The sequence below is a fragment of the Meleagris gallopavo genome, chromosome 1 (assembly GCF_000146605.3).
Source record: "Meleagris gallopavo isolate NT-WF06-2002-E0010 breed Aviagen turkey brand Nicholas breeding stock chromosome 1, Turkey_5.1, whole genome shotgun sequence".
Lineage (NCBI taxonomy): Eukaryota > Metazoa > Chordata > Aves > Galliformes > Phasianidae > Meleagris > Meleagris gallopavo.
The window spans coordinates 107248301-107259313 of NC_015011.2; the positions used below are offsets into that span (position 1 = coordinate 107248301).

The 11013-nt window shown below is 39.7% G+C and overlaps 1 protein-coding gene across 1 annotated transcript in view; it reads left to right on the forward strand.

The window, feature by feature from the left end:
* LOC104909292 (EF-hand domain-containing family member C2-like) overlaps positions 1–4425 on the forward strand; it is a 90337-nt gene extending 85912 nt beyond the window's left edge. Inside the window, exon 7 of the mRNA XM_031556421.1 lies at positions 1073–4425. Within this exon, the coding sequence (XP_031412281.1) occupies positions 1073–1168 (96 nt within the window). The 3' untranslated portion in view covers positions 1169–4425. The remainder of the gene's footprint in view (positions 1–1072) is intronic.
* Positions 4426–11013: the final 6588 nt, after the last annotated feature.

Genomic DNA, 11013 nt, shown 5'->3' on the forward strand with positions numbered 1-11013 from the left:
AAACTCCACTGTCACCACAGAAAATAGCTATATATTTTTTTTTTTATAACTCCATGGAAACTTGTATACAACAGCACATCGCTGGTAGGCATAGGCAGAATCAGTATTGAAGAATCAACTTATATATCTCCACCAGCCTGCTACTTAGGGTAAATAAAAATATGGCATCAACAAACTGCAGAAATTAATCTGATCTTGCCATCTTGTGCTGAATGGAACATTTTAAAATAGATGGTACATAAGGTAATTATACTTATTTAAAAAAAAATAATCTTGTAACAGATAAATATGAAGCCCTTCTGCCAAGACGTAGTTTTTCTATTCTGGCCTAGCCCATGTGTTGCTACTCTTGTACAGAATGTGTTTGATTTTATTCAGACCACTTAGTAACACAGCATTCCCTTAAATTTCAGTTCAACAGTGACATATTTTAAATCAGTGTTCCTCAAGTACTATGCTATTAACTTGACTTCTCTCTCTTCCTTGGCTTACAAGCTCTTTTTTCTATAGCATCTCAAACTCTTTGTTGTTTAACCAGGGCCTTGTGATGCTGCTTTACTCTGCTTTCCATAGTAGTCTATTTTTCACTTTCTGGTTGGGAAGTATTTTTCTTTCTTGTAGAGATAAAATCAAAGTCCTTCCACATGTTTTATATAGCAATCCTGTGCCTCCTATGGAGTAGGTTGTATTCAGTGGGTATATTTTGTTTTCACAGAATAATTATGGTCTTTTTCATCATTTTTCTTTGGTGTGGTTTTTAGTATTGAATCATAAATGACTTGTAAGGTTTTCAAGTATAAGTGTCTTAATGAAGAACATACAGCATTACTTAATTTGAAATATCTGCAAAAGGCTGAATGACAGAAAACATACATTTAATAAAATATTCTGCAAGATTGTTAACGATGTTCATGTAATAATGTTTTAAGAGGGTGTGCTATGTAAAGATCCACACGTTCACAGAACATTTGTATGAGGAAGTGAACCAGCACATACAATCTTAGTTGGCCAGCTTTTAGTTATTGCTGTTTCCAAAATTATATTCTAAGATACTCTGTGTTACTAATTTCAGAATGAAGATGACTGGAACAGACAGCCACCATTCCTTCCTGTGAAAAGAATCAAATACTTGCCTCTCCTGGATGACCTGTTTGGCAAAGAAGAATGATCCAAACTGTGAAAGTCACTGTTTTTGGATTAGTGTTTCTGCTCCAACACTTACTTTGATATTGAAGACATTTCAGGTTAAACAAAACAAGACAGATGCAAGTTTTATTACATTTCTTACTTAAGCATATATATGTACTTTGTGTTTTTTTAACTCCTAAATCAACAGTACTCTTTAATGCTTATGCAAGCACAATTAAAACTATAATCAGATGGTCAGATGGAGAATGTACAAGCAGCAGCAATTACTTGAGTCAAATACAACAAAATCTGACTGATCTCACTTTGTTCTGCTAACAGAGGAGGTTGTTGGATAACCTCTTGTAATATTAAGTCAGATAGAATTGGCACAGTAAGATAATTCTCTTCACACTTCCTCTGTTGCTTTTTATCTTCTATTTTTTGCTATACCCATACAGTAATACTTAAGTGCTACGTATGTCTAAGTTTGTTATTTTACAGAGGAAGTAGTTGCAAGATTTTAAAACAATGTCAGGTTGTTCTGGTATCAGAGATAATTATAACCTAGTAACATAGAAGTAAATTTCCTGCAGTCCATGTACAAAAGCTATCAACTGTTGGTTTTTGTTTTAGATGCAACTCAGATTGGTAACTGCTCAGTTTTACTCAGGTGAGCCATGAATGAAGAAAAGGTATTCTAGTTCCATCTTAGTGAACTTCTTTCTTATTGTGGCACTGAACTTGTCCTTTGAAAATTGATACCTTTCTCTTTGCTCAAAATGATGATAACTAAGTGGAGTTCCTGTTAGCATTTTTGTATTTTTTAAGCTTGTGTCAGCTCAAATTAGATCTCAATTTACTGTATGAGCTTGTGAGAAAAGGAATTACTTCTATTTAAAGGATGCAAGAGCTGTGGTGAAGGGAGGAGCTGCTCGTCCATAGTGACTCCATGGTGAAGGGATTTGGTGTGAGCCTGCTGCTGAGAAGCTCACACAGTCAGTAGACTGAGAACCCCATGCATTCTGTAATCCAAAATTGCAATTTGATGTGAAAGCTTGATGTAAAAGGATGAGAATTAAGCATTTTTAAATCCCCAGACTGAGAGAAAAGCAGTAGTTCAAAGAATAATTTGAGTTTTTTGAAACTTATTGAAGTACTCCAAATTGTAGACAAGACTATGTACTACGTTTTATTCCAAAAGAGGAAAATAGTTTCTTACATGACAAGAAAATTATCTGATTGTGGGGATAGTGTCAGGAGCCAAAACAATAACAGCTTGCATTTGGAACTTGTTTGATGAAAGCTGAAGACTTTTTAAACATGGCAGCAAAACTGGTTTTGATGCTTTAAATGAATACAGTTGCCCTCATAACTTTTTAATGTGCCCAGACTTCATCAAGATATCTTTTAGCTGTTGAGATCTTGTACAGATGACAGTTTTGAAGGAAGAGAGTTTCCGAAGATTGAATCTGAACACTTAAAACTTTCCAAGTAGCTTTTAGAGACAGGAAACTTCATGTGAATAGGACAAAGGTTAAAAAAAAAAAAAAAAGGACATAACAAATTGTCATACCATTTTGTGTAGAATCCCATTTGTATAGGTCTGATCAATCATGATCTGATCTGGTCATGGTTGAGAATGGTGACTGCAAACTGGATCCTGTGCAGAGAAGAACTAGAAAAGTGGCCAAGAGAACAGAAATAAAGAAGACAAAAGAAGTGTGGCTTATTTAAGGAAACAAAATGAAGGCTCAAGGAGAATCTGGCTGCCATTAGTGAATTTGTTATGGGTATGTAATACAAGCAAGGGAAATAATCTTTTAGTTCAGAACATAGGTAGTCTAAGAAGAAGTAGGTATGGTTAGCCATAAATTTAAACTGGAGAGTAAAAGAGGGTTTCCAACCTTCTGAATGAATGAGGGTCCCTAACAGGCTTTCAAGAATAAAGAGTATAGTTAATTTTAACACTAAAGATGGATCATCCGATAAATGTAATTTTAGGATATATTACCTGTGATACTGAGGACCATATCTGGTACTGAATGATTCCCCCTCTGCAGAGCCCATGGAATGAGGATTTTTTTTCTTTTAAAAGTAATATGGAATTATCTGATTTCTGATGTTTCAGTATTTCCTATTGATACTCTGCATATTTTGTTCACACCATTCTGAATTTTCCTTCCCACTTCTTTTTCTCCTTTTTTCCTATGTATTTTTCATAACTCCATTGAGCACAAAAAGGATCTCCTAGTAGCAGAGCAGACAGGGACTGAAAAATATTTTCAGTGCTTGTCACTGTGCTCACAGTGTGTCATATGCTGTGGTCTGATGTGTGGTAAACACATTTCAAAAGGTTTCTTTTTTACACGCAGCAGCGCTTCCAGAGGAAAAGCTCCAGCCAATGAGCAGTCCAAGAATACTCTTTGTATACTGTGACTTGCAGCATATGCTGCCCAGGATATTTCAATCTCTCCTCTAATCCTGCTACCAGCTTCTCTCTTTTCACATTGCTGATAGGGGGCCTGAATGAAGACAATACCACAAGATAGTGTTTCAAGATGGTAGGAGGCCACAGCTCTAAAGCATGCACTGCATAAAGAGAAAGCAGCCCTCACAGTTGCCATTAATCTCAGCTCTCTATCTCTGTAGGGGAGCCAAAGATATCTTCTTTCCACAAGTATCAGCGCCTTCCATGGCAGGATCGAAGAGATTCACATTACGGGACTGCCTCCCCATCTCCCTACTGGGGTCTGCTGTGCATTCAGTGTTAATTTTCATTTCCTGAACTTGGTATTTGAGAATAAAAGGCTTAAAGTTGTCTGCAATAGCTGCTGCAGCAAGAACAGCAGTGAGGACCTGTCCTTGTGTGAGGATGGTGCACCGCTTAGCTTGCAACTTTGATCCATTTTTTCTTGTGTCCAGTTAAGTACCTGCTCTGCTCACCTGCAGGTGGATTCCCACAGACATGGTAGGCCCAGGCAGTCACAGACAATTGAACTTACTGCTGAGATATTTTTCTACATCCTGCCTTTGCTGTATTTTCCTAGGTAGAGCCATTTGTACCAGTGTCAGACAGATCAGGTCTTTTTCATTTACATAATGAGAAGATGTTGAAAGCTTCCTTCTGCATTTGTTTCTTGTTGATGGGAATTAATCCTACTTCACAGTAGGAAAGCTCTTCACAGAAAAAATATTAGGCTCTGTTGAATCCCAAGTCCACTCTCTATGCCTTAGCACAAGATACTGTGCTCGTTTTCCATGGGCAAACTGCAGGGATCTTAATTCCACAAAAAAAAAGAAAATAAATAACAGAAGCTTTCAGTCATTTGGCAGCATTCAGAGAACAGAAATCTGTATACTGCTAATAATAATTTGTTGCCTCTTTCTTGCTGGACCCTTCTGCATGTCCCCATGGTTTGAGACCAGCAATTAACAATTAGAAAAAAATGACCTGTGTTTCAACATCTTATACTCTTATACAAGACATAGGTTATTCAGTGATGTGGAGAGATGCATTAGTTCTTTAAGCAATAATGTCCTGTACCCTCCACAGTAGTCTATCCATTGTATACACATTTCTTCCTCTTGAGGCGGCTTAGCTCTTCTCTTCTCTTCTGGCTCAGGCACAAGTATAGAAAGCCCAAGTGCAATGAGAAAGAAAAAGCAATAACATGTTTAAAAAGAAGTTACAATTACCAGGAGGAAGCAAATACTACACTTTGAGCTCAGTTTGATTTTAAAAATCATTTTTAGGTTTTGGAGGTCAGAATAGATAATATTTTAGAGAGAACTATCTTGGAAAAAAAAAAAAATCGAACACTTCCTTAAATTGCCATTTTCTCTGAATTATTTTCTTAATGTTTTTTTTTGTATCAGTTGGTTACTAAGACCCAGGTGGAAGCAGCACTCTTTTTCTAGTCAATGACCAGACAACCTAGAAAGGGCTGTGGAGGCACATACCTGTCCCTACCAATTTCCAATGTAAAGTTTAAATCCAGTGAGGGAGTATAATCAAGAAGAGGAAGTTAATACAGGCACAGTATATTAAAGATACAAATTTTTTATATAAACTCTTTCTCTGCACATTTGAGTATTTCTGAATCATCTGGAAGTTTTTCCTGGCATGTATTGTGCATAAATAAGCTAGCTGTCCTGGTCTGCCCTTCTGACAGGCCATCTATCCTCTTTGCTCTCTTCCTCCAACAGACTAGTTTCATATTAAGACCTACAGTCAAAGAGAAGTGAAGGAGTTGATTCAACTTATCTGATGCTGATCCCAGACAGGCAGCATGGGAGGATGATTTGTAACAGTATAAATTAATTTCATAGCTTAATAGTGCTTGAGAGAGCTCCCACTTTCAAAGATGAATCGGTTGGAAGAAAGTCATGGTCCTGAAAGTCAAAAGAAAGACCTTTTGCAGAGTGGCTACAGCGGATGGGATGCAGCCTCTTCTGTATTAGTGTGGAGCTTACCTTCTTTCTCTTCTGATGTCTCCAGTGCCAAGGTGTTTTCTAGCTCCCTTGATTCCTTACTTGCCAGTGGAAGGGTAGGAGGCATTTCTGGGAGTGACTTGCCCACAGGGGTGTCCACTGGAAGCATTTTATCTAAACAGCCCCTTCTTCCTGCACTGACAGCTAGGTGCAAATGGTTGCATTGCTGTTGGGTGAGATTAATTCCTTTCTTGGGTACATCAACACTGTTAGAGGAATGCTGCCATGCAGCATGGTGACACTACATGGCCGCAATGCAGTGATGGTGGTATGTGTGGGAGGGCTGAGGATGGTCCAGGGCATGAGCTGGGCAGGCCATGAACCCATATCCTTAATATGCATGTGATCCATCCCTTGGGCTGTTCTGGATTTTAGACTGATGGCCATGCCTCACTTGATCTGGCTGCCTACAACTTGGCTCAGGCTTGGAATGGTGGGTTTTGGCAAATTCCAGCTATGCAAGCATAAAACCTTGGTTGTATGTAAATGGAACCTCAATTTCTCCTATTAGAGCTCTCTGAGAATCTACTTTAGCAAAGTATCTAAGTGTATGTGTAAGTCTGTCCCTTTTGTATAAAGCTATTGAAGTGTGTGCAGAAGGCTTGCTAAAATCAGTCAAATGAAGCACTGGTGGGAATGCTTACTGACAAAGAGAGTTTCCTCATTTGAGGCAGTTAGGAATTAAATCACTGTAATAAAAAAATCTCCACCAGATGAGAAGGTAGCAGTGAAAGGAGGCAATATAGAATTGTCTGGACATGTTTATGCAGGCTATATATTGTCTGTTGTTATTGTAGTTCTTTTGCAATATAAGCTAGCAATTAGCAATTAAATTCCCATTATGGGATCATGTTGGTGATTGAGATAAACTGTAAGTACGTAACTGTTTTAAACCTTTCTTTTAACTAACCTAAATGCTATAGTACTTATATAATTTAGAGATAATATCCCCATTAGTAGAGTTTATGACTCAATAAACAGCTCCCACAAGTTAATAAAAATCAAAACTGTAAACACCAAGACTATTAATGCAGTAGAATTTCTGTGCCTCCCTCTTCTCTTGGTGGTCTAGATAGAGCAAAGGGAAGTGCTATCTCAGAAAAAAAACATTTATTCTGGCTGTATAAATATAACTGAATTGTCTTAAAACCCATCTGGAAATTTCCTATCCTCTCCATGTCCCAGGTGGTCTGGCAAGAGTGATGCATTCTGCATTTGTCTGCAGGCAAGAGAAAGAGCTCCCATTGGAAATAATTTACATGAAAGGATTGTGCATAAAAGCACTGGTGATATCCTCACCCTGTCTCTCCCTTTTGGAGATATCTTCTGTGGAGTTAGCTTTCACTGTACTTTTATATTGGCATTATTATTTTGTTTTTAAAGGAAAAGCACTGTTAAAGTGTCTGGACTCAGCATTTTTGAACTTCTCTTCTGGCATTATTTTCCCCATTTTGACAGCTAAATGAATTCTGGGAGAGGACGGCTTTGTGCCTGGAGGTTAATACAAGCAGAGCTATTGTAGCTCAAGGCTCTTTTCTTCTTTAGCTGAGGAAAATAATTAATTAAGCCATTTGCAACAAAAAACAATAATTCCCTTTGTCTAAAAGAGCTTTATTTTGCAGCGTGGTAAGGTGCCGTTCTGCTTGGCAAACAGTTACACAATGAACCACCTTTATCTGTTCACTAATTTTCCTGCTGGAGGACATTTCTTCCTGTGTTATTGAAATCATATTGTCTGAATGCATCAAAATAAAGCTTTTGCCCTCTCAAGCATGTTCTAGTGGACATGAAATGCCAGAGCTATGCAGTACACCAACCGGCCTTGCATTCAATAATGCATCATTGGGAGACATTATTGCTCTCTTCAAATACCTGAAAGGTGATTACAGCTAGAGTGAGGTTGGTCTCTTCTCACTGGTGACAGGTGACAGGACGAGGGGAAATGGCCTCAAGTTGCTCCAGGGGAGACTTAGGTTGCATATGAGGAAGAACTTCTTTACAGAAAGGGTTGTTAAGCACTGGAATAGGCTCCCCAGGGAGGTGGTTGAGTCACCATCCCTGGATGTGTTTAAAAACCGTTTGGGTGTGGTGCTCAGGGACATGATTTAATGGAGGGTTGTTAGAGATAGGGTAGTATGGTTAGGTTGTGGTTGGACTTGACGATCTTGAAGGTCTTTTCCAACCTGAGCAGTTCTGTAATTCTACCATGAGGATGAAAAACGTTTGCATTTGCTTCACTGTTGCATTATTTCTTCTGTTTTGCCACTTGTATGGGAGCCTATTTCCAGAGGAAACAACTCAGGTGGCTGTTGAGATTCATGCCTTTCCTCTCTTGGTGGTTGGCTCCATAACCCTCATGCCTACAAAGGACTTGGCATTTGGGATCCCAGGAAATCTCTTTTCTTTGTTTTTCTGCAAAACTGTGATCAGTATGAGCAATGGTCAACGCTGAGCTTCAGGCTGATTGCATTTCACAAGCCTTCCCACTTCACCCTGTAGTTTGGAGTTTCAATATCAGCAGTGTCGCAGAGGAGTGCATTCCTCAAGAACATGCCTGTGCATTCGTTCTGTGCTCACATGTAATGCTTAGCAGAGTTCCATGGCCTCCCCATAGGTTTGGGGATGCCCCTTTTAGTGCCTAATAGCAACCACATTCTGAAGACAACTCAACACCTGAAGGAAATGAAAAGCTTGACATCTTAATGAAGAAAACTCCTTTTAAGAGGCAAATGACCACAAAGCAACTGAACCAGCATTGCTGTGGTTGCAGCAGCTTTACCACTCGCTTCTGTGGGAGCAGGGTTTAGTTATACTTTAAGGGAAAGGGAAATTGTTTGTCTGCTTTTCTACCGTTGCATCAAAATCCTCAGTTCTCCATGTGCCACAGCTGCAGCAGCCGAGCCCTTAAACTGGATCAGCTCCTGCCAGGAGGAGCAGTGCCCTGGCTCTCAGCAAGGGAAGAGGCTGAAGGAAAGCCCCATACAGTCTGGAAGGAATGATCTTGATTGTGATGCCTGTTCCATCCTGGAATAGAGGAGGTTTTGCATGTATTGCAAATGGCATCCTCTCAGCCCTGCTCTGCAAAGCCCTGCCTGAACTTTTATTATTGGTGGCACCTGGAGAGCTATTGAAGGAATGAGTATTAGCACCCAACCAGTGGAGCAAGAGCTACACTGCCAATGTGTGACTGCTGAGGGATGCTTCCCTCCTCCGCATTCTTTTCATAAAAATATCCCTTTTGGCATTTGAGGTATCTCTGCCTCAGTGTGCCAAAGGCCTCTCATATTGCAGGAGGTAAACTGTAAATCAGAGTGTGAGATGCATCTTTGAGGGAAATTGTTACTGCCCTTCTGGCAGATAACAATGCAGGTTTCAGGAAAAATTGTTGGCTTTGTGCAGTAGACTGGAATACGCTGGTTAAAACAATGGTGGTAAACGGATTTATTAAGTTAGTAATGGGACTGTCACTTCTTCTCCATCCTGTTAACATCACTCACTGTAACTGCTTACTGTAGTACGTAAAAGAGAAAAGTCTGCCTTGGAGTCCTGCCAAGAGCGAATGTGGGCTGCACCAGGGCACAGTGCTTCTGAGAGTGGGGCTGTTTTAGGAAGGATAAGAACGACTAGGAAAGACTCACTACATTGAGATCATTACACTTACTTCAGCGAGTAAACCTGCATTTACCCACTGAGAGCTCACAGCTTCTGTTTCAAGACAGACTGTGCATGTCAGATGGCTGAAGGAAACTCATTGAACAGCAAATGCTAAAATTGTACCAGCTCTGTACTGAGCAAGACCAGAAAGATGGGGACAAATGGATGGTCAGCACTGATTTTCTTTTAACAATCATGAAATTAAACTTATTTGGATTTTATTTTGGGGGCTATCTCTTGATGTTGATACTCTCTCAGTAAGGGCAGCCATTGCTGTTCCTTACCCAGAGTGACATCAGTGGTCATCCACACAAGGTGAATGCTCATGTTGTTAGCAAGGAGCTAGTTGTGCTTCTGCCAGGAAGCACTCACCATTCAACTGTAAAGATTACAGTGTGTGTTTTTAAACTTTTGATTCAAAGCCTGTTGCTGTAAGTTGAACTGACGGTAAAACTTGCCTGTAGTTGCTACAGAGACATCTTCAAGTTCATTTTCCTTTGAGCTTTGTCATTCAAGTCACAGCACAGCTGTAATTGTTCTCTTAAAAGTGGGATGTGTGAACCATGAAGGGATGCCAGTCACTGATGTAAGAACTGGCACTGACCAAACACTCTGACTCAAATCTTACCAATGGTTTTAAAGTAGCAGAGAGGTTTCTGCAGGTGCTGGTGCTGCAAAATTGAAACAGCATCAATATGGATTGAAATGATGTTCAAAGAAACCTCTTTGCTTAAACTTCTAGCAATGATTTAATGCTCTTTTCTGCTGGCAGAGGTACCCCTTCTTTGTTTGTTTGTTTTTAATGTATCTGCTAGTAGTACATTGGTAGTCTCTATAATGAAACAAAATGATAGAAGTATTGACACAATACTCAAAACTGATTAAAGAAAAAACAGAACAAACTCCTCTAAAAAGGAAATGATAAATGTTTGGGTGTTTTTCAGCCTTGAGAGTCATTGAAATCATCCCTGTTAGCATGCCAAACAGGCAAGAAGAGATGTTGTAGATATTAACCTGTGTGGAAGAAGAGGCATCTTGGAATAGGTGCATCTCTCACGTATTTGTATGCCTAACTGCTCCCCTGAAGAAGCAATCAGGCACAAAATCACTCACCTCTCTCTGGGGACTGAACTGAGGACAAACTTTCTAATGGAAATTCTAATAATTATTCTGTGAGCAGAAGCAAAGCAGATATTTTGGAAAGACAGTTGCTATTTTGTCATTGTCCCTATGTAGTGCTTGTATTTTAGCAAGGTTTTGAGAGAAGCTTTGTGGTCTTGTTGCAGAAACATAACAGACCATTCATGACCCACAGATATTGCCCTTGAAATAGATCAGATAAAAATTGGGAAGTGAAATGGAGTGACATATCTGAAACTAGTACAGCAGAGTCAAAGCAAAATCCTGCCTTTCCTAAACACCAAATAGCACCTTTTCCAGTTGGCTTTATCTTTTCCTTTTCTCATTATAATTTTTGGGTCTGCAGCACATGTAACTTCTTTGGAGAGTGGGCTGTCTTTGCCCAGAAAGTGTGAGCTTGGACAAGGATGGTGTCCTCTGCAGGGTTTGCCTTTGTGGAAGGTCAGTGTGTTGCCCGGTGCCCTGCCTTGGATCATACGGAGACGAGGAAGGTCCTGCTTGGGGATCATACGGAGAGCTTGGGGCTATGCATGAGAGTGACCACCTCTGAGCTGTAGGATGTCCCAGGCATGCTTCACCACTTCTCCTGCTTGTGTCCTT